Below are 24,736 nucleotides of genomic sequence, written 5' to 3'. Positions count from 1 at the left end.
GGGGTACGATACGTGAAGATAAAGCTGAATTGAAGGAGAGTCTGATTGGTGGGGTACGATACGTGAAGATAAAGCTGAATTGAAGGAGAGTCTGATTGGTGGGGTACGATACGTGAAGATAAAGCTGAATTGAAGGAGAGTCTGATTGGTGGGGTACGATACGTGAAGATAAAGCTGAATTGAAGGAGAGTCTGATTGGTGGGGTACGATACGTGAAGATAAAGCTGAATTGAAGGAGAGTCTGATTGGTGGGGTACGATACGTGAAGATAAAGCTGAATTGAAGGAGAGTCTGATTGGTGGGGTACGATACGTGAAGATAAAGCTGAATTGAAGGAGAGTCTGATTGGTGGGGTACGATACGTGAAGATAAAGCTGAATTGAAGGAGAGTCTGATTGGTGGGGTACGATACGTGAAGATAAAGCTGAATTGAAGGAGAGTCTGATTGGTGGGGTACGATACGTGAAGATAAAGCTGAATTGAAGGAGAGTCTGATTGGTGGGGTACGATACGTGAAGATAAAGCTGAATTGAAGGAGAGTCTGATTGGTGGGTTACGATACGTGAAGATAAAGCTGAATTGAAGGAGAGTCTGATTGGTGGGGTACCATACGTGAAGATAAAGCTGAATTGAAGGAGAGTCTGATTGGTGGGGTACGATACGTGAAGATAAAGCTGAATTGAAGGAGAGTCTGATTGGTGGGGTACGATACGTGAAGATAAAGCTGAATTGAAGGAGAGTCTGATTGGTGGGGTACGATACGTGAAGATAAAGCTGAATTGAAGGAGAGTCTGATTGGTGGGGTACGATACGTGAAGATAAAGCTGAATTGAAGGAGAGTCTGATTGGTGGGGTACGATACGTGAAGATAAAGCTGAATTGAAGGAGAGTCTGATTGGTGGGGTACGATACGTGAAGATAAAGCTGAATTGAAGGAGAGTCTGATTGGTGGGGTACGATACGTGAAGATAAAGCTGAATTGAAGGAGAGTCTGATTGGTGGGGTACGATACGTGAAGATAAAGCTGAATTGAAGGAGAGTCTGATTGGTGGGGTACGATACGTGAAGATAAAGCTGAATTGAAGGAGAGTCTGATTGGTGGGGTACGATACGTGAAGATAAAGCTGAATTGAAGGAGAGTCTGATTGGTGGGGTACGATACGTGAAGATAAAGCTGAATTGAAGGAGAGTCTGATTGGTGGGGTACGATACGTGAAGATAAAGCTGAATTGAAGGAGAGTCTGATTGGTGGGGTACGATACGTGAAGATAAAGCTGAATTGAAGGAGAGTCTGATTGGTGGGGTACGATACGTGAAGATAAAGCTGAATTGAAGGAGAGTCTGATTGGTGGGGTACGATACGTGAAGATAAAGCTGAATTGAAGGAGAGTCTGATTGGTGGGGTACGATACGTGAAGATAAAGCTGAATTGAAGGAGAGTCTGATTGGTGGGGTACGATACGTGAAGATAAAGCTGAATTGAAGGAGAGTCTGATTGGTGGGGTACGATACGTGAAGATAAAGCTGAATTGAAGGAGAGTCTGATTGGTGGGGTACGATACGTGAAGATAAAGCTGAATTGAAGGAGAGTCTGATTGGTGGGGTACGATACGTGAAGATAAAGCTGAATTGAAGGAGAGTCTGATTGGTGGGGTACGATACGTGAAGATAAAGCTGAATTGAAGGAGAGTCTGATTGGTGGGGTACGATACGTGAAGATAAAGCTGAATTGAAGGAGAGTCTGATTGGTGGGGTACGATACGTGAAGATAAAGCTGAATTGAAGGAGAGTCTGATTGGTGGGGTACGATACGTGAAGATAAAGCTGAATTGAAGGAGAGTCTGATTGGTGGGGTACGATACGTGAAGATAAAGCTGAATTGAAGGAGAGTCTGATTGGTGGGGTACGATACATTGCAACAATGCAATATTTTCTATGTCACTTGCAATTCAAAATAATAATGATTTGTTTTTTTTTTCATGTATAATGTTTATTGTTATATTCTGGATTAGATACATTATTTTATAGATTTCTTTATTTATTTATTGTTTTGTCTGAGGCGCGGAAAAGTCACCGTTACGCAGAGCAGTAGCGGAGAGGAAGAACACCTGGAGAAACCTCCAGAATGTTCTCTGACTACAGCAGCAAGAAGAAAAAAAAGAGACATGAAGTCATCTTCAGAGCAGAGATTCTTCACTACATTGAAGTATCTTCTGATGGAAATGAAGTTGATTTGGACTTTTATTTTGTATTTTTTTGGGGGGGTGGGGGGGGGGGGTCCATGCAAAATACTTTTCAAGGCTCAAGCAGGTAGCAATGACAGTGTTGGCTGTGCCAGCCCCCAGCACCCCCCAGTGGGGAGAGTGTTTAGTTGGCTGTGCCAGCCCCCAGCGCCCCCAGTGGGGAGAGTGTTTAGTTGGCTGTGCCAGCCCCCAGCACCCCCCAGTGGGGAGAGTGTTTAGTTGGCTGTGCCAGCCCCCAGCACCCCCCAGTGGGGAGAGTGTTTAGTTGGCTGTACCAGCCCCCAGCACCCCCAGTGGGGAGAGTGTTTAGTTGGCTGTGCCAGCCCCCAGCACCCCCAGTGGGGAGAGTGTTTAGTTGGCTGTGCCAGCCCCCAGCGCCCCCAGTGGGGAGAATGTTTAGTTGGCTGTGCCAGCCCCCAGCGCCCCCAGTGGGGAGAGTGTTTAGTTGGCTGTGCCAGCCCCCAGCACCCCCCAGTGGGGAGAGTGTTTAGTTGGCTGTGCCAGCCCCCAGCACCCCCAGTGGGGAGAGTGTTTAGTTGGCTGTGCCAGCCCCCAGCACCCCCAGTGGGGAGAGTGTTTAGTTGGCTGTGCCAGCCCCCAGCACCCCCCAGTGGGGAGAGTGTTTAGTCATGGAGGCCTCGTCATGTGCCCTCATCGTGCCGGGCTCAGTGCAGGAACGCTGACAAACTTGATCTTTCTGAAATGCCACCTGTCCGCAACATACATGTTCTCTGTCTAAAGGGGGCCACAACAGGATGTAATTTACTACTTGTTACAGGAGATTATATTTCTGTTAAAGTGTCCAGGTCAGGAAGTGTATTTTATGGATAAAAGGTCATTACGTTTGATATTTATAGGACACTTTAGGAGTGCAGTTATTGAATAGTTGTCAGTCATTTTGGTTTACATTCATGCTTGTCATTTATCTTCCCTCACCTACAGATTTTCTGTTTGTGTGATTGAATGAAGTGAAATATAGACAATGTCTGCCACAAAATACTTTTAACCCTTTAAAATGTTACGTTTGTTTTTTTAAATATCCTGTACAATTACTTTTATCAATGTAAACTGTCTACATTTTAAAAGGAAATGTATTTTGATTTAAATAGTGCCAGATGTGCTTTCTTTCATACAAGAGTCTCTTCAAATCATTTACATGGTTTATAGACCTAACCCACAGCAGGCAGAAAGACATTGCCAAAACGGACTTGAGACTTGACTTAGACTTGGCCCTAAAAGACTTGAGACTTGATTTAGACTTGGCCCTAAAAGACTTGAGACTTGACTTAGACTCGGCCCTAAAATACTTGAGACTTGACTTAGACTTGGCCCTAAAAGACTTGAGACTTGACTTAGACTTGGCCCTAAAAGACTTGACTTGGACACTACCTCAAAGACTTGTGAACATCTCTGGTGGTACGTTATAGAGGCCTCATCATAGTGTGGCTCAGATGCTGTGTTCTTCAAGCGCCCGCTCGCTTATTGAGGCCAAGAACATAAAGATGACATTCCAATATACTTGAATATCACTTAGAACGCGCGTCCAACACCGGAACCCAGATGCTTCATTCTATGTGGCATGTTAATGTAGAATCTAGATATTGGAACAGAATGGTTTTGGAATCTGTTGTGGTTGTCTGAGTCTTCTGACGAACCAAAGGTTTTCTGAACCCCTCAGACCAGAAGGAGAAGAGCAGACAGGGGGCTTGGAACACAGCCAATTGATCCTGTAAATCCGGATACCTTGGACTCTTCTCCATGCTGTCATATCCATACTAGCTAGCATACAACTTGGAATGCATACAGTATAGCCGAATACATGGCTTCATTCTTAGTATTATTCCAGTCTACATATTGGATCAGAGCCAACAGATGAATTGATATTAAACACACGCGTTCTTCTGTTTGTCTGACAGCTGAGTAGTGGCTCCAAGTACTTCAGTAAACATAACTTGAAAGTACTAATTAAGTAGTGTTTTTTGGTGTATCTGTACTCTACCATTTATATTTTTGACAACTTTTACTTCACTACATTATTATTAAGGATAATAATACATACATACATTATCCCCGACACCCAGAAGTTCATTATCGTTTCGAATGCTTAGCAGAATAGGAAAATGGTCCTGGTCACACACTTATCAAGAGAACATCCCTGGTCATCTCTATTGCCTCAGATCTTACAGAGTTTTTTACTAGACACACATGCTTTGTTTGTAAATGATGTCTGAGTGTTGGAGTGTTTCCCCCCTTGCTCTCTGTAAAACATTTAAATTGTGCCGTCTGGTTTTGCTTAATATAATATAAGCACTTTTGAAATTATTTATTCATACTTTTACTTTAGATACTTAAGTGACTTTCACTTTTTTTACTTGAGTCATTTTCTATTAAGCTATTTTACTTTTACTCATGTATGACATTTGGGAACTCCCCCCCCCCCCCCCCCGCCCCGCCCCGCCTCGCCTCCCCCCCTCCCCCACTCCCCCCCTCCCCCCCTCCCCCACCACTGCAGCTGAGAACACGTGTGGCGGTACGTTGAGAGGGTCCAGTGGGATCATCTCCAGCCCTGAATTCCTCAGTGACCCGTCCAACGCTGGGGAATGTAAGTGGACGGTGCTGGCTGACCCCGGAGACACCATCTCACTGGTGTTCACTGACTTCCAGATAGAGGACAAGCACGGCTCTCTGGAGATAGAAGGATCAGAGCCGCCCAGTATCTGGTGAGTGGATTTGTTTATGTTTTAAAAAAAAAAAATGTAATAACACTTTTAAAACTAAAGCCAACTGATGTAATAATAATAATTATAATTAGGTGAGTTTTTATCTTTCTCCTGTTTCACACGTATATACAAGTGTGTTTTATACTCGTGAAAAAGGAAATGTGATTTTTGTTGTTGTTGTTGCATATGGGGTCACGGTCAGGGGGTCTGCCGTTGTCAACGGCTACCCTGGAGAAATGTAGGGTTAAGTGCCTTGCTCAAGGGCACGTCGACAGATCTCTTCACTTTGGTTATACCTATAATGTGTTTGAGAAACACAACTGTCTGGAGGTAGAAATATCAGAGTCACACAGTATTATTATTTGACCCTGCTGGTCATCTACGGACATTTGAACATCTCGGCCATGTTCTGTTAAAAGCCAGAAGAGCCAGAAGAGGACTGGCCCACCCCTCATAGCCTGGTTCCTTTCTAGGTTTATAATCTCCACCCGGCACAGCCAGAAGAGGACTGGCCACCCCACATAGCCTGGTTGCTCTCTAGGTTTCTTCCTAGGTTTTGGCCTTTCTAGGGAGTTTTTCCTAGCCATCGTGCTTCTACACCTGCGTTGCTTGCTGTTTCGGGGTTTTAGGCTGGTGTTTCTGTACAGCACTTTGAGATATCAGCTGATGTACGAAGGGCTATATAAATACATTTGAATTTGATTGAGAGTATCTGGTGAGTCAGGATTCCTGAATATCTGCAGTACCAGTCAAAAGTTTGGACACACCTACTCATTCCAGGGTTTTTCTTTATTTCTACTATTTTCTACATTGTAGAATAATAGTGAAGACATTAAAACTATGAAATAACACATATGGAATCATGTAATAACCAACACATTTTTGTTGTTGTTTATTTGAGATTCTTAAAAGCAACCACCGTTTGCCTTGATGACAGTTTTGCACACTCTTGGCATTCTCTCTGAGAAATACAGGTTCACTCTATCCAATCAGAACAACAGGATCAACGTAAAGCCCGCCTTTCTCTTAACCGACAGCCAGTTGAGTTATTTGGACCACGTAGAACCTCGGACACGACTGACATGAGAAAGATCCTGGCAACACAACGGGTTTTTTCTTCTTTAGATCACGGAAAATTACAACAACTAAAAATAACTCTGATCATAAATCGGATTCAGATAATTGTCCGTATTCGTTATGACACTGATTTTGTCCGACTACTAGGCACACCCCACGACAGACGTTTTTGTGAGAAGACCGTATTTTCGGGATGTCTCCTGGTCTGACAAACAGCGCTGGTAGCTTTGCAACTTTCCACCCCAGATGCGGAAGGGCGACATAGGAGGATGTTGTGGATTTAGAAACAGCCCATGCAAACAAACAAATATCTCTAGTTTTAACAGATATCTCTAGTTTTAACAGATATCTCTAGTTTTAAACAGATATCTCTAGTTTTAAACAGATATCTCTAGTTTTAAACAGATATCTCTAGTTTTAACAGATATATCTAGTTTTAACAGATATCTATAGTTTTAACAGATATCTCTAGTTTTAACAGATATCTCTAGTTTTAAACAGATGTCTAGTTTTAAACAGATGTCTCTAGTTTAAACAGATATCTCTAGTTTTAAACAGATATCTCTAGTTTTAAACAGATATCTCTAGTTTGAACAGATATCTCTAGTTTTAACAGATATCTCTAGTTTTAACAGATATCTCTAGTTGTAACAGATATCTCTAGTTTAAACAGATATCTCTAGTTTAAACATATATCTCTAGTTTTAAACAGATATTTCTAGTTTTAACAGATATCTCTAGTTTTAACAGATATCTCTAGTTTTAACAGATATCTCTAGTTTTAACAGATATCTCTAGTTTTAACAGATATCTCTAGTTTTAACAGATATCTCTAGTTTTAACAGATATCTCACTTAAACTGATGGATTTTAATGGAGATTTTTTATTATGTCACTTAGATTGATGCACCGGTGCGTCAATAGACTCTAAGGGTATAATTGTATGAGTCCCTTTCCTATGGTACTGCAGCCAATGCACCAATGTACCAATGTACCAATGTACCATCTACAGTTTACAGTCCCTTTTCCAGTTGCACAGGTAACTCTCAGCATTTACTGCCCAGCCCCCCTAGACCTTTCCTCTCTAAGTTATTACCTATCCAGTCCCCAAGCCCTAGACCTTTCCTCTCTAAGTTATTACCTATCCAGTCCCCAAGCCCTAGACCTTTCCTCTCTAAGTTATAACCCTACCCAGTCCCCAAGCCCTAGACCTTTCCTCTCTAAATTATTGCCTATCCAGCCCCCAAGCTCTTTAATCTCTAAGTGATTGCCTATCCAGCCCCCAAGCCCTAGACCTTTCCTCTCTAAGTCGTTGACTATCCAGTCCCCAAGCCCTAGACCTTTCCTCTCTAAGTTATAACCCTACCCAGTCCCCAAGCCTTAGACCTTTCCTCTCTAAATTATTGCCTATCCAGCCCCCAAGCTCTTTAATCTCTAAGTGATTGCCTATCCAGCCCCCAAGCCCTAGACCTTTCCTCTCTAAGTCGTTGACTATCCAGTCCCCAAGCCCTAGACCTTTCCTCTCTAAGTTATAACCCTACCCAGTCCCCAAGCCCTATACCTTTCCTCTCTAAGTTATTACCTACCCAGTCCCCAAGCCTGTTCCTCTCTAAGTTATAACCCTACCCAGCCCCCAAGCCCTACACCTTTCCTCTCTAAGTTATAACCTACCCAGTCCCCAAGCCCTAGACCTTTCCTCTCTAAGTTATAACCTACCCAGTCCCCAAGCCCTAGACCTTTCCTCTCTAAGTTATAACCTACCCAGTCCCCAAGCTCTAGACCTTTCCTCTCTAAGCTATAACCTACCCAGTCCCCAAGCCCTAGACCTTTCCTCTCTAAGTTATTACCTACCCAGTTCCCAGTCCCCAAGCCCTAGACCTTTCCTCTCTAAGTTATTACCTACCCAGTCCCCAAGCCCTAGACCTTTGCTCTCTAAGTTATTACCCTAACCAGTCCCCAAGCCCTAGACCTTTCCTCTCTAAGTTATAACCCTACCCAGTCTCCAAGCCCTAGATGTTTCCTCTCTATGTTATAACCCTACCCAGTCCCCAAGCCCTAGACCTTTCCTCTCTAAGTTATTACCTACCCAGTCCCCAACCCCTAGACCTTTCCTCTCTAAGTTATTGCCTACACAGTCCCCAAGCCCTAGACCTTGAAGAGTTCAGTGTGCAGCCAGGAATGCAGACATTTCAGAGTGGCTCAGTAATCCCCTATCTAGTGCGCTACTTTTGACCAAGGCTCCCTGTAAAGGGGTTAAAGTGCCAGTTGGGACGCGGCCGTTGAGTGTCTCAGTAACCTAATGCTTTTTTTTTCATTCTTCCTACAATATTTGTGTCATTTAGATTTCAGTAAAAATGGCTCAGTGTGCAGAAAAGGTCACGTTATGTGAAATCAATTACCTTCTAAACTCCCAGAGGAACACCCTATTTCTTCCACTGACAGGATGGATTAGAAAAGCTCTTAGTATTTCTGAATTCACAAAGTCATTTTCTCTGACTGTACAGATCGAGGGAAATGTTGTACACATGTGACTCAACACCTGGATTCGGTCTTATGTGGTAATATTTTAATTATTATTATTAATTTTTTTACATTGGATAAAAGTAGAGACTGAGAGCTACAAAATGGTGTATCATACACTACAGTTGAGGAACAATGGGAAAGTAATTCTGCTCTGAAAGTCGATAAACTTGTAAACTCACGTTGGAGAAAAGGGTCTTTGAATGTTTTGGTACCTAATAGAGAGCTATCCTTTGTCTACACCCATTCAGCGTTGTTCACGCCCTCTTAAGCCTTTAGCCCCACCCATTCAGCATTGTTCACGCCCTCTTAAGCCATTAGCCCCACCCATCTCTTTAAGGATTCACATGAGGTCATGTGATAAAGATTTAAAGTGGTAGTAGCCTACAATAAGGAACAATTCCAGGTCGACAGAAAGTGTCCAAATAAAAATAGGTTATAAATATTAGATGATGCTTACCCAGACACACTTGTCTAAATGGACGGGTCATGTGGAATAAATGCTAGAACCCCCGAGCCACATCCAGTGGTGGAAAAAGTAATACATTGTCATACTTGAGTAAAAGTATAAATCATTTAAATTCCTTATATTAAACCAGACGGCACAAAAAAAAAAAATGTTTTATTGACGGATAGCCTGGGGCACAATGTACTTAAATATCAAAAGTAAAAATAAACAATTTCAACTTCCTGATATTAAGCAAATCAGACAGCATAATTGATTTTTTTTATTTTATTGATGGGTAGCCAGGGGCAACACTCCAACACTCAGACATAATTTACAAACAAAGCATTTGTGTTTAGTGAGTCCTCCAGATCAGAGGCAGTAGGGATGACCAGGGATGTTCTCTGTTTAGTGAGTCCTCCAGATCAGAGACAGTAGGGATGGACCAGGGATGTTCTCTGTTTAGTGAGTCCTCCAGATCAGAGACAGTAGGGATGGACCAGGGATGTTCTCTGTTTAGTGAGTCCTCCAGATCAGAGACAGTAGGGATGGACCAGGGATGTTCTCTGTTTAGTGAGTCCTCCAGATCAGAGGCAGTAGAGATGACCAGGGATGTTCTCTGTTTAGTGAGTCCTCCAGAACAGAGGCAGTAGGGATGACCAGGGATGTTCTCTGTTTAGTGAGTCCTCCAGATCAGAGGCAGTAGGGATGACCAGGGATGTTCTCTGTTTAGTGAGTCCTCCAGATCAGAGGCAGTAGGGATGGACCAGGGATGTTCTCTGTTTAGTGAGTCCTCCAGATCAGAGACAATAGGGATGACCAGGGATGTTCTCTGTTTAGTGAGTCCTCCAGATCAGAGACAGTAGGGATGACCAGGGATGTTCTCTGTTTAGTGAGTCCTCCAGATCAGAGGCAGTAGGGATGGACCAGGGATGTTCTCTGTTTAGTGAGTCCTCCAGATCAGAGGCAGTAGGGATGACCAGGGATGTTCTCTGTTTAGTGAGTCCTCCAGATCAGAGGCAGTAGGGATGACCAGGGATGTTCTCTGTTTAGTGAGTCCTCCAGATCAGAGGCAGTAGGGATGACCAGGGATGTTCTCTGTTTAGTGAGTCCTGCAGATCAGAGGCAGCAGGGATGACCAGGGATGTTCTCTGTTTAGTGAGTCCTCCAGATCAGAGGCAGTAGGGATGACCAAGGATGTTCTCTGTTTAGTGAGTCCTCCAGATCAGAGGCAGTAGAGATGACCAGGGATGTTCTCTGTTTAGTGAGTCCTCCAGATCAGAGACAGTAGGGATGGACCAGGGATGTTCTCTGTTTAGTGAGTCCAGATCAGAGGCAGTAGGGATGACCAGGGATGTTCTCTGTTTAGTGAGTCCTCCAGATCAGAGGGAGTAGGGATGACCAGGGATGTTCTCTGTTTAGGGAGTCCTCCAGATCAGAGGCAGTAGGGATGGACCAGGGATGTTCTCTGTTTAGGGAGTCCTCCAGATCAGAGGCAGTAGGGATGACCAGGGATGTTCTCTGTTTAGTGAGTCCTCCAGATCAGAGGCAGTAGGGATGACCAGGGATGTTCTCTGTTTAGTGAGTCCTCCAGATCAGAGGCAGTAGGGATGACCAGGGATGTTCTCTGTTTAGTGAGTCCTGCAGATCAGAGGCAGCAGGGATGACCAGGGATGTTCTCTGTTTAGTGAGTCCTCCAGATCAGAGGCAGTAGGGATGACCAAGGATGTTCTCTGTTTAGTGAGTCCTCCAGATCAGAGGCAGTAGAGATGACCAGGGATGTTCTCTGTTTAGTTAGTCCTCCAGATCAGAGACAGTAGGGATGGACCAGGGATGTTCTCTGTTTAGTGAGTCCTCCAGATCAGACGCAGTAGGGATGACCAGGGATGTTCTCTGTTTAGTGAGTCCTCCAGATCAGAGGGAGTAGGGATGACCAGGGATGTTCTCTGTTTAGTGAGTCCTCCAGATCAGAGGCAGTAGGGATGGACCAGGGATGTTCTCTGTTTAGTGAGTCCTCCAGATCAGAGGCAGTAGGGATGACCAGGGATGTTCTCTGTTTAGTGAGTCCTCCAGATCAGAGGCAGTAGGGATGACCAGGGATGTTCTCTGTTTAGTGAGTCCTCCAGATCAGAGGCAGTAGGGATGGACCAGGGATGTTCTCTGTTTAGTGAGTCCTCCAGATCAGAGGCAATAGAGATGACCAGGGATGTTCTCTGTTTAGTGAGTCCTCCAGATCAGAGACAGTAGGGATGGACCAAGGATGTTCTCTGTTTAGTGAGTCCTCCAGATCAGAGGCAGTAGGGATGGACCAGGGATGTTCTCTGTTTAGTGAGTCCTCCAGATCAGAGGCAGTAGGGATGGACCAGGGATGTTCTCTGTTTAGTGAGTCCTCCAGATCAGAGACAGTAGGGATGGACCAGGGATGTTCTCTGTTTAGTGAGTCCTCCAGATCAGAGACAGTAGGGATGGACCAGGGATGTTCTCTGTTTAGTGAGTCCTCCAGATCAGAGGCAGTAGGGATGGACCAAGGATGTTCTCTGTTTAGTGAGTCCTCCAGATCAGAGGCAGTAGGGATGGACCAGGGATGTTCTCTGTTTAGTGAGTCCTCCAGATCAGAGACAGTAGGGATGGACCAGGGATGTTCTCTGTTTAGTGAGTCCTCCAGATCAGAGGCTAGTAGGGATGACCAGGGATGTTCTCTGTTTAGTGAGTCCTCCAGATCAGAGGCAGTAGGGATGGACCAGGGATGTTCTCTGTTTAGTGAGTCCTCCAGATCAGAGACAATAGGGATGACCAGGGATGTTCTCTGTTTAGTGAGTCCTCCAGATCAGAGACAGTAGGGATGACCAGGGATGTTCTCTGTTTAGTGAGTCCTCCAGATCAGAGGCAGTAGGGATGGACCAGGGATGTTCTCTGTTTAGTGAGTCCTCCAGATCAGAGGCAGTAGGGATGACCAGGGATGTTCTCTGTTTAGTGAGTCCTCCAGATCAGAGGCAGTAGGGATGACCAGGGATGTTCTCTGTTTAGTGAGTCCTCCAGATCAGAGGCAGTAGGGATGACCAGGGATGTTCTCTGTTTAGTGAGTCCTGCAGATCAGAGGCAGCAGGGATGACCAGGGATGTTCTCTGTTTAGTGAGTCCTCCAGATCAGAGGCAGTAGGGATGACCAAGGATGTTCTCTGTTTAGTGAGTCCTCCAGATCAGAGGCAGTAGAGATGACCAGGGATGTTCTCTGTTTAGTGAGTCCTCCAGATCAGAGACAGTAGGGATGGACCAGGGATGTTCTCTGTTTAGTGAGTCCAGATCAGAGGCAGTAGGGATGACCAGGGATGTTCTCTGTTTAGTGAGTCCTCCAGATCAGAGGGAGTAGGGATGACCAGGGATGTTCTCTGTTTAGGGAGTCCTCCAGATCAGAGGCAGTAGGGATGGACCAGGGATGTTCTCTGTTTAGGGAGTCCTCCAGATCAGAGGCAGTAGGGATGACCAGGGATGTTCTCTGTTTAGTGAGTCCTCCAGATCAGAGGCAGTAGGGATGACCAGGGATGTTCTCTGTTTAGTGAGTCCTCCAGATCAGAGGCAGTAGGGATGACCAGGGATGTTCTCTGTTTAGTGAGTCCTGCAGATCAGAGGCAGCAGGGATGACCAGGGATGTTCTCTGTTTAGTGAGTCCTCCAGATCAGAGGCAGTAGGGATGACCAAGGATGTTCTCTGTTTAGTGAGTCCTCCAGATCAGAGGCAGTAGAGATGACCAGGGATGTTCTCTGTTTAGTTAGTCCTCCAGATCAGAGACAGTAGGGATGGACCAGGGATGTTCTCTTTTTAGTGAGTCCTCCAGATCAGACGCAGTAGGGATGACCAGGGATGTTCTCTGTTTAGTGAGTCCTCCAGATCAGAGGGAGTAGGGATGACCAGGGATGTTCTCTGTTTAGTGAGTCCTCCAGATCAGAGGCAGTAGGGATGGACCAGGGATGTTCTCTGTTTAGTGAGTCCTCCAGATCAGAGGCAGTAGGGATGACCAGGGATGTTCTCTGTTTAGTGAGTCCTCCAGATCAGAGGCAGTAGGGATGACCAGGGATGTTCTCTGTTTAGTGAGTCCTCCAGATCAGAGGCAGTAGGGATGGACCAGGGATGTTCTCTGTTTAGTGAGTCCTCCAGATCAGAGGCAATAGAGATGACCAGGGATGTTCTCTGTTTAGTGAGTCCTCCAGATCAGAGACAGTAGGGATGGACCAAGGATGTTCTCTGTTTAGTGAGTCCTCCAGATCAGAGGCAGTAGGGATGGACCAGGGATGTTCTCTGTTTAGTGAGTCCTCCAGATCAGAGGCAGTAGGGATGGACCAGGGATGTTCTCTGTTTAGTGAGTCCTCCAGATCAGAGACAGTAGGGATGGACCAGGGATGTTCTCTGTTTAGTGAGTCCTCCAGATCAGAGGCAGTAGGGATGGACCAAGGATGTTCTCTGTTTAGTGAGTCCTCCAGATCAGAGGCAGTAGGGATGGACCAGGGATGTTCTCTGTTTAGTGAGTCCTCCAGATCAGAGGCAGTAGGGATGACCAGGGATGTTCTCTGTTTAGTGAGTCCTCCAGATCAGAGGCAGTAGGGATGACCAGGGATGTTCTCTGTTTAGTGAGTCCTGCAGATCAGAGGCAGCAGGGATGACCAGGGATGTTCTCTGTTTAGTGAGTCCTCCAGATCAGAGGCAGTAGGGATGACCAAGGATGTTCTCTGTTTAGTGAGTCCTCCAGATCAGAGGCAGTAGAGATGACCAGGGATGTTCTCTGTTTAGTGAGTCCTCCAGATCAGAGACAGTAGGGATGGACCAGGGATGTTCTCTGTTTAGTGAGTCCAGATCAGAGGCAGTAGGGATGACCAGGGATGTTCTCTGTTTAGTGAGTCCTCCAGATCAGAGGGAGTAGGGATGACCAGGGATGTTCTCTGTTTAGGGAGTCCTCCAGATCAGAGGCAGTAGGGATGGACCAGGGATGTTCTCTGTTTAGGGAGTCCTCCAGATCAGAGGCAGTAGGGATGACCAGGGATGTTCTCTGTTTAGTGAGTCCTCCAGATCAGAGGCAGTAGGGATGACCAGGGATGTTCTCTGTTTAGTGAGTCCTCCAGATCAGAGGCAGTAGGGATGACCAGGGATGTTCTCTGTTTAGTGAGTCCTGCAGATCAGAGGCAGCAGGGATGACCAGGGATGTTCTCTGTTTAGTGAGTCCTCCAGATCAGAGGCAGTAGGGATGACCAAGGATGTTCTCTGTTTAGTGAGTCCTCCAGATCAGAGGCAGTAGAGATGACCAGGGATGTTCTCTGTTTAGTTAGTCCTCCAGATCAGAGACAGTAGGGATGGACCAGGGATGTTCTCTGTTTAGTGAGTCCTCCAGATCAGACGCAGTAGGGATGACCAGGGATGTTCTCTGTTTAGTGAGTCCTCCAGATCAGAGGGAGTAGGGATGACCAGGGATGTTCTCTGTTTAGTGAGTCCTCCAGATCAGAGGCAGTAGGGATGGACCAGGGATGTTCTCTGTTTAGTGAGTCCTCCAGATCAGAGGCAGTAGGGATGACCAGGGATGTTCTCTGTTTAGTGAGTCCTCCAGATCAGAGGCAGTAGGGATGACCAGGGATGTTCTCTGTTTAGTGAGTCCTCCAGATCAGAGGCATTAGGGATGGACCAGGGATGTTCTCTGTTTAGTGAGTCCTCCAGATCAGAGGCAATAGAGATGACCAGGGATGTTCTCTGTTTAGTGAGTCCTCCAGATCAGAGACAGTAGGGATGGACCAAGGATGTTCTCTGTTTAGTGAGTCCTCCAGATCAGAGGCAGTAGGGATGGACCAGGGATGTTCTCTGTTTAGTGAGTCCTCCAGATCAGAGGCAGTAGGGATGGACCAGGGATGTTCTCTGTTTAGTGAGTCCTCCAGATCAGAGACAGTAGGGATGGACCAGGGATGTTCTCTGTTTAGTGAGTCCTCCAGATCAGAGACAGTAGGGATGGACCAGGGATGTTCTCTGTTTAGTGAGTCCTCCAGATCAGAGGCAGTAGGGATGGACCAAGGATGTTCTCTGTTTAGTGAGTCCTCCAGATCAGAGGCAGTAGGGATGGACCAGGGATGTTCTCTGTTTAGTGAGTCCTCCAGATCAGAGACAGTAGGGATGGACCAGGGATGTTCTCTGTTTAGTGAGTCCTCCAGATCAGAGGCTAGTAGGGATGACCAGGGATGACCTGGTCAAAATGTAACGTGATATTTTTGAGTTTTAAAGAAAATGTCTGGAGTAAAAAGTACATTACTTTTCTTTACGAATGTAGTGAGGTAAAATATGTCAAAAAATATAAATAGTAAAGTACAGATAACAACAAGTACTTTAAAGTGTTTTTACACCTACAATATACATACTGTTACACACTTACAAGTCAGAACAAATTCTTATTTTCAATGACGGCCTAGGAACAGTGGGGCAGAACGACAGATTTGTACCTTGTCAGCTCGGGGGTTTGAACTTGCAACCTTCCGGTTACAATGCTCTAACCACTAGGCTACCCTGCCGCCCCATATATTGTTTGCACACACACTTATCACAAAGTATTCCATACGTAAGTTAATTAAAAGGCCATGCAACCTGAGTTGAAACCTCAGGGAGGTGCACATGTACAGTACATAAACAGATGCATGCACCATATATTTATGTGGTGGACACTTTATACGGTCACATGACATTGTTGTGGTAAGTCACACATATAAATATTGCAAAGAAAAAGCCATATCTCAGACTAGCCTATAAATATAAAAGATTAAGACGGGCAAAAGAACACAGACACTGGACAGAAGAACTCTGCCTAGAAGGCCAGCATCCCAAAGTCGCCTCTTCACTGTTGACGTTGAGACTGGACAGAGGAACTCTGCCTAGAAGGCCAGCATCCCGGAGTCGCCTCTTCACTGTTGACGTTGAGACTGGACAGAGGAACTCTGCCTAGAAAGCCAGCATCCAGGAGTCGCCTCTTCACTGTTGACGTTGAGACTGGACAGAGGAACTCTGCCTAGAAGGCCAGCATCCAGGAGTCGCCTCTTCACTGTTGACGTTGAGACTGGACAGAGGAACTCTGCCTAGAAGGCCAGCATCCCAATGTCGCTTCTTCACTGTTGACGTTGAGACTATTTAATGAAGCTGCCATTTGAGGAGTTGTGAGGCGTCTGTTTCTCAAAGTAGACACGCTAATGTACTTGTCCTCTTGTTCAGTTGTGCACCGGGGCCTCCCACTCCTCTTTCTATTCTGGGTAGAGCCAGTTTGCGCTGTTCTGTGAAGGGAGTAGTACACAGCGTTGTACGAGATCTTCAGTTTCTTGGCAATTTCTCGCATGGAATAGACTTCATTTCTCAGAACACGAATAGACTAACGAGTTTCAGAAGAAAGTTATTTGTTTTTGGCCATTTTGAGCCTGTAATCGAACCCACAAATGCTGATGCTCCAGATACTCAACTAGTCTAAAGAAGGACGGTTTTATTGCTTTTTTAATCAGCAAAAGCACACCATGCAATAATCTAAGTACAGCGCTCAGACAACAAAACAAGCAATATCCATATTCATGTTGTGGAGTCGACAGAAGTCAGAAATAGCATAATAAATATTCACTTACCTTTGATGATCTTCATCAGAATGCACTCACAGGAATCCCTGTTTTACAATAAATGTTTGTTTTGTTCGATAAAGTCCAAGATTTATGTCCAAATACCTCCTTTTTCAACTAATTCTAATTCTATTACAGTTCGTAGAAACATGTCAAACGATGTATAGAATCAATCTTTAGGATGTTTTTAACATAAATCTTCAATAATGTTTCAACCGGAGAATTCCTTTGTCTGTAGAAATGCAATGGAATGCAGCTTAATCTCATGGGCGCGCGCCTGAGTGAGCTCGTGGCACTCTGCCAGACCCCTGAGTCAATCAGCTCTTATTCCCTCATTCTTCACAGTAGGAGCATCAAACAAGGTTCCAAAGACAGTTGACAGTGGAAGCCCTAGGAAGTGCAATATGACCCCATAGACACTGTATATTGGATAGGCAAACCTACAAACCTCAGATTTCACAGATTTTTTTCTCAGGTTTTTGCCTGCCATATGAGTTCTGTTATACTCACAGACATCATTCTAACAGTTTTAGAAACTTCAGGGTGTTTTCTATCCAAATCTACTAATAATATGCATATCATATAACTAGCAATGGGAAATGTCATTCTGAGAAAACATCACTAACGTTACACACACTTCATAAGTTAATGTTAGCTAGCAAGCCAGCCATCGAACTCCAGCTGGCTAGCTAACAGCAAGCTTTTACTTACAGTGAAAACAACTTTCAGACCAAATTAGAAAGATGTAATATCTAAATCTGTAGCTAGATACCTGTGTACCTGGAAGAAAGCTTCACGGCAGACTGCAACCTGTTGGGTAAGACACCCTGTGTTTTTTCCGTTTAGTTCGCCCAGCTTGTTTGGCCCGTTGTGTTCCACTGATTTCAAAACGTGTTATGAAATGAGAGAGAGAGAGTGTCAGCGTGGCACGATCGTCATCCAGAAAGTAGTCCATCACTACTTCTTCACCACTGACGTTTGTCGATAAATTCAGAGCAGCACTGTTATTGAGAGCAGTAGCGACATATTTGCAGTTCTCCATGGCTAACGTTATAACGTAACGTAATAGCTAAACAAAAACACTGCAATAGAAAGGATTATCTACGCATTACGAGCAGCTCATTTTATAGACACAAGATGCAACACCGTAGACCAATCCAAACTCATCTCTCGGCATGTCCAGCCCACTCTTTATCTCAGCCAATCATGGCTAGTGGGAAGGTTGCTCTCGCTTTTTCTGTGGCTAAACCAACTAAACTTTTATGCGTATTTACAGATTATATTCTTTTTAAGTTCAAAAGGCTCTCCTGTGAAGTCGTGACTTGCGACATACGCCTAGTGTCCTGAATCGGGTCACATACGTAGTGTTGAAGAGGAAACAGAGAAACACTGTCAGTGTTAAAAAAAGACAAATAGACAAGCGTTTGATTGGATGGAATCTACATACCATACAAGGATAACAGGATGAATGTCATCAAAATGACTAGAACTCAAATGTATCGTGTCTTGACTATCATTCATGTGATTGATGGTTATTTTTTTAATAAAATAATTACATACCATGTTAAATTATTACGCGATTAAATTACTCATGTAACAATTCATTAAGTAGTAATCTAGGGCACCTGGATACATATATATATTACATAGTAATAGTAATAATTGGGGCACAAAAAGTTATTTAACGAGTTCCTATACCCCGACTAAACTCTAAAGATATAAATATCTCTTAAATCAGTCACAGTCAATTCATGAAATCTTATTTACCGTCAATCTCGTTCTGAATGACGTCCTTGGATATCTGCACAAACCCTAGCATAAATTATGAATCAGCAATATACAAATTGGCTTAATTATTTATTTACTAACTAACTAACTAAATAATCACACAGATTAAATAAACACACAAACAGAATAGCTTACACATTGATTACTACAGTTTTGTAGCCAAAAGTTTTGAGAATGACACAAATATTAATTTTCACAAAGTCTGCTGCCTCAGTTTGTATGATGGCAATTTGCATATATTCCAGAATGCCAGTAAGATTGCACCTAAATCAACCATTTATCGTCTCATCAAGAACTTCAAGGAGAGCGGTTCAATTGTTGAGAAGAAGGCTTCAGAGCGCCCAAGAAAGTCCAGCAAGCTCCAGGACCGTCTCCTAAAGTTGATTCAGCTGCGGGTTCGGGGCACCACCAGTACAGAGCTTGCTCGGGAATGGCAGCAGGCAGGTGTGAGTGCATCTGCACGCACAGTGAGGCGAAGAATTTCGGAGGAAGGCCTGGTGTCAAGAAGGGCAGAAAGAAGCCACTTCTCTCCAGGAAAAACATCATCGACAGACTGATATTCTGCAAAATCAAATCAAATCAAATGTATTTATATAGCCCTTCGTACATCAGCTGATATCTCAAAGTGCTGTACAGAAACCCAGCCTAAAACCCCAAACAGCAAGCAATGCAGGTGTAGAAGCACGGTGGCTAGGAAAAACTCCCTAGAAAGGCCAAAACCTAGGAAGAAACCTAGAGAGGAACCAGGCTATGAGGGGTGGCCAGTCCTGTGCCGGGTGGAGATTATAACAGAACATGGCCAAGATGTTCAAATGACCAGCATGGTCAAATAATAATAATCACAGTAGTTGTCGAGGGTGCAGCAAGTCAGCACCTCAGGAGTAAATGTCAGTTGGCTTTAGCATTGCCGATCATTAAGGGTATCTCTCCTGCTACTGCTGTCTCTAGAGAGTTGAAAACAGCAGGTCTGGGACAGGTAGCACGTCCGTTGAACAGGTCAGGGTTCCATAGCCGCAAGCAGAACAATTGAAACTGGAACAGCAGCACGGCCAGGTGGACTGGAGACAGCAAGGAGTCATCATGTCAGGTAGTCCTGAGGCATGGTCCTAGGGCTCAGGCCCTCAAAGAGAGAGAAAGAAAGAGGGAAAGAGAGAATTAGAGAGAGCATACCTAAATTCACACAGGACACTGGATAGGACAGGAGAAGTACTCCAGATATAACAAACTGACCCTAGCCCCCTGACACATAAACTACTGCAGCATAAATACTGGAGGCTGAGACAGGAGGGGTCAGGAGACACTGTGGCCCCATCCGATGATACCCCCAGACAGGGCCAAATAGGAAGGATATAACCCCACCCACTTTGCCGAAGCACAGCCCCCACACCACTAGAGGGATATCTTCAACCACCAACTTACCATCCTGAGACAAGGCCGAGTATAGCCCACGAAGATCTCCGCCACGACACAACCCAAGGGGGGGGGGCGCCAACCCAGACAGGAAGATCACATCAGTGATTCAATCCACTCAAGTGACGCACCCCTCCTAGGGACGGTATGAAAGAGCACCAGTAAGCCAGTGACTCAGCCCCTGTATTAGGGTACATGGATTGGACTGCTGAGGACTGGGGTAAAGTCATTTTCTCTGATGAATCCACTTTCCGATTTTTTTGGGACAGACAGAGAGAGAGAGAGAGAGAGAGAGACAGACAGAGAGAGAGAGAGAGAGAGAAAAAAAATCATGACAAATGTCTTTGGGTTGTGTTATTCAATAATTATACTGTGTAGTACTGGTACCAGTCTGAGATATCTCAGGATCAGTGTATTTATTGGAATTTTTCACATTGAAAAGGTCACATAGGTTATTCTAACATGATGATTGATATGATTACAGTAGCTGTAGGAACAGGCTTGTCATCGTGTTATGTTACCGTAACATATGATTACAGCAGCTGTAGGAACAGGCTTGTCATCGTGTTATGTTACCGTAACATATGATTACAGCAGCTGTAGGAACAGGCTTGTCATCGTGTTACCGTAACATGTGATTACAACAGCTGTAGGAACAGGCTTGTCATCGTGTTACCGTAACATATGATGACAATAACAAGGCAGACTAATGCTGTTATAAACATTTACTTACTATGGCTGAGAGATGTGGTTGTTTCCACTAGCCACCTCAATAAGATGAATGCACTTGACTGTAAGTTGCTCTGGAAAGAGAGCTTCTGCTAAATGAATAAAATGTAAGATGTAATGACAAGGTATTATGGCACTGTACAGCGTTGAAAAACACCTCAAAATGCCAAGTGTATTATCTGACCAAACCAAAGTCCCTTCACACCTCAGAAACACTTATTTAAATCCTTACTGTTGTTATCTATCCCTTCTTATTTATTTATTATTGAACTTTTATTTAACAAGTCTTGTCAGTTAAGAAGAAATTCTTATTTTCAATGACTGCCTACTCCGGCCAAACGCAGACAGCGCTGGACCAATTGTGCGCTGCCCTATGGGACTCCCCAATCACGGCCGGTTGTGATACAGCCTGGAATCGAACCAGGGTCTGTAGTGACGCCTCTAGCACTGATATACAGTACCTTAGACCGCTGCGCCACTCGGGAGCCCGAAATTGACTGTTCGACCTGTCTAAAACCTTGTTTAATAGCTGTGTGTTGGGTTTGTATTGTGTTGCATTGACTGTGTGTGAAGCTGAGGAGAGGCGGGGAAGGAGAGAGGGAGGGATGCAGGCAGGCAGGCGAGGAGGGAGAGAGGGAGGGAAGCAGGCAGGCAGGTGGAGAGGGAGAGAGGGAGGGAGGGAGGCAGGTAGAGAGGGAGAGAGGGAGGGAGTGAGGCAGGTGGAGAGAGGGGGAGGGAGGGAGGCAGGTGGAGAGGGAGAGAGGGAGGGAGGCAGGCAGGCAGGCGGGGTGGGAGAGAGGGAGGGAGGCAGGTGGAGAGAGGGGGAGGGAGGGAGGCAGGTGGAGAGAGGGGGAGGGATGGAGGCAGGTGGAGAGAGGGGGAGGGAGGGAGGCAGGTGGAGAGGCAGGGAGCCGAGGAAGGATTGTTGGAGGCAGAAGATAGAAGCATCAGGGTTCGGCCCAAATGGCACCATATTTCCTATATATTGTGATTCTGGCCCTGTGGGCCCTGGTTATAGTAGTGCAGTATGTTCCCTACATAGTGTGGTTCTGGCCCTGTGGGCCCTGGTTATAGTAGTGCAGTATGTTCCCTATATAGTGTGGTTCTGGCCCTGTGGGCCCTGGTTATAGTAGTGCAGTATGTTCCCTATATAGTGTGGTTCTGGCCCTGTGGGCCCTGGTTATAGTAGTGCAGTATGTTCCCTATATAGTGTGGTTCTGGCCCTGTGGGCCCTGGTTATAGTAGTGCAGTATGTTCCCTATATAGTGTGGTTCTGGCCCTGTGGGTCCTGGTTATAGTAGTGCAGTATGTTCCCTATATAGTGTGGTTCTGGCCCTGTGGGCCCTGGTTATAGTAGTGCAGTATGTTCCCTATATAGTGTGGTTCTGGTTCTGGCCCTGTGGGCCATGGTTATAGTAGTGCAGTATGTTCCCTATATAGTGTGGTTCTGGCCCTGTGGGCCCTGGTTATAGTAGTGCAGTATGTTCCCTATATAGTGTGGTTCTGGTTCTGGCCCTATGGGCCCTAGTTAAAGTAGTGCAGTGTAAATGGGTTAGGATGCCACTCAACCCTGGCCTGTTTAGCCAGACAAACCAGCACAAGCCTCTGGCAGGGAGAGAGCACAGCATGCTGAATCCCTGGGATTAGAACAGAGCACAGCATGCTGAATCCCTGGGATTATAACAGAGCAAAGCATGCTGAATCCCTGGGATTAGAACAGAGCACAGCATGCTGAATCTCTGGGATTAGAACAGAGCACAGCATGCTGATTCCCTGGGATTAGAACAGAGCAAAGCATGCTGATTCCCTGGGATTAGAACAGAGCACAGCATGCTGAATCCCTGGGATTAGAACAGAGCACAGCATGCTGAATCCCTGGGATTAGAACAGAGCACAGCATGCTGAATTCCTGGGATTAGAACAGAGCACAGCATGCTGAATCCCTGGGATTAGAACAGAGCACAGTATGCTGAATCCCTGGGATTAGAACAGAACACAGCTACAGCCCAATGAAGCCCAATGCTATGGCTACATACTTTGTAATACATCTGATCTCAGACTAGGCACGGCTGTGTGTGCGTGTGTGTGTGTGTGTGTGGAGGGGGGACTGGGGGGGGGGGGGGGGGGACTGGGGGAGGTTTTTAGGTGGATTCATTTTCAGAGCAGTTCAGCCGTGTGATGTTCCTACCAGTCATAACTGTGATGTTCCTACCAGTCATTACTGTGATGTTCCTACCAGTCATTACTGTGATGTTCCTACCAGTCATTACTGTGATGTTCCTACCAGTCATTACTGTGATGATCCTACCAGTCATAACTGTTCCTACCAGTCATAACTGTGATGTTCCTAGCAGTCATAACTGTTCATACCAGTCATTACTGTGATGATCCTACCAGTCATAACAGTTCCTACCAGTCATTACTGTGATGTTCCTACCAGTCATAACTGTGACGATTCTACCAGTCATTACTGTGATGATCCTACCAGTCATAACTGTTCCTACCAGACATGACAAACCTACTGGAGCCTTTAAATTGCTCTGCTCAGGGAGGTCTCTGACAACCTCCTCTCATTTTAATATTCTCTAAAAATATGATCTTGTTTCGATCTTATAGACTACAGCAGCTTTGTCTGATAACCATGTTGTTATAGACTATAACAGCTGTGTCTGATAACCATGTTGTTGTAGACTATACCAGCTGTGTCTGATAACCATGTTGTTATAGACTATAACAGCTGTTTGTGATAACCATGTTGTTATAGACTATAACAGCTGTGTCTGATAACCATTTTATAGACAACAGCAGCTGTGTGTGATAACCATGTTGTTATAGACTATAACAGCTGTGTGTGATAACCATGTTGTTATAGACTATAACAGCTGTGTCTGATAACCATGTTGTTATAGACTATAACAGCTGTGTGTGATAACCATGTTGTTGTAGACTATAACAGCTGTGTGTGATAACCATGTTGTTATAGACTATAACAGCTGTGTCTGATAACCATGTTGTTATAGACTATAACAGCTGTGTGTGATAACCATGTTGTTGTAGACTATACCAGCTGTGTCTGATAACCATGTTGTTATAGACTATAACAGCTGTTTGTGATAACCATGTTGTTATAGACTATAACAGCTGTGTCTGATAACCATTTTATAGACTACAGCAGCTGTGTGTGATAACCATGTTGTTATAGACTATAACAGCTGTGTGTGATAACCATGTTGTTGTAGACTATAACAGCTGTGTGTGATAACCATGTTGTTATAGACTATAACAGCTGTGTCTGATAACCATGTTGTTATAGACTATAACAGCTGTGTGTGATAACCATGTTGTTATAGACTATAACAGCTGTGTGTGATAACCATGTTGTTGTAGACTATAACAGCTGTGTGTGATAGCCATGTTGTTATAGACTATAACAGCTGTGTCTGATAACCATGTTGTTATAGACTATAACAGCTGTGTGTGATAACCATGTTGTTATAGACTACAGCAGCTGTGTGTGATAACCATGTTGTTATAGACTATAACAGCTGTGTCTGATAACCATGTTGTTATAGACTACAGCAGCTGTGTCTGATAACCATGTTATAGACTATAACAGCTGTGTCTGATAACCATGTTGTTATAGACTATAACAGCTGTGTGTGATAACCATGTTGTTATAGACTATAACAGCTGTGTGTGATAACCATGTTGTTATAGACTATAACAGCTGTGTGTGATAACCATGTTGTTATAGACTATAACAGCTGTGTCTGATAACCATGTTGTTATAGACTATAACAGCTGTGTCTGATAGCCGCCTCTACACTCTAACCACTAGGCTACCCTGCCTCCTCTACACTCTAACCACTAGGCTACCTTGCCGCCTCTACACTCTAACCACTAGGCTACCCTGCCTCCTCTACACTCTAACCACTAGGCTACCCTGCCGCCTCTACACTCTAACCACTAGGCTACCCTGCCGCCTCTACACTCTAACCACTAGGCTACCCTGCCTCCTCTACACTCTAACCACTAGGTTACCTTGCCGCCTCTACACTCTAACCACTAGGCTACCCTGCCTCCTCTACACTCTAACCACTAGGCTACCCTGCCGCCTCTACACTCTAACCACTAGGCTACCTTGCCTCCTCTACACTCTAACCACTAGGCTAGCCTGCCGCCTCTAC

General features: G+C 45.0%; 1 protein-coding gene across 1 annotated transcript in view; it reads left to right on the top strand.

Annotated features, from left to right (window-relative positions):
* The window catches only part of LOC139393681 (CUB and sushi domain-containing protein 3-like), a gene marked incomplete at its 5' end in the record, with an annotated part of 562,572 nt that overhangs the window by 101,761 nt on the left and 436,075 nt on the right, over positions 1-24,736 (top strand). Inside the window, one exon of the mRNA XM_071142025.1 lies at positions 4,756-4,963. Coding sequence (XP_070998126.1) covers positions 4,756-4,963 — 208 coding nt within the window. The remainder of the gene's footprint in view (positions 1-4,755; positions 4,964-24,736) is intronic.

This window comes from Oncorhynchus clarkii, unplaced genomic scaffold, assembly GCF_045791955.1.
Source record: "Oncorhynchus clarkii lewisi isolate Uvic-CL-2024 unplaced genomic scaffold, UVic_Ocla_1.0 unplaced_contig_214_pilon_pilon, whole genome shotgun sequence".
Lineage (NCBI taxonomy): Eukaryota > Metazoa > Chordata > Actinopteri > Salmoniformes > Salmonidae > Oncorhynchus > Oncorhynchus clarkii.
Note: the sequence above shows the minus strand (reverse complement) of the source record. Positions and strands in the feature narration are given on the sequence as shown.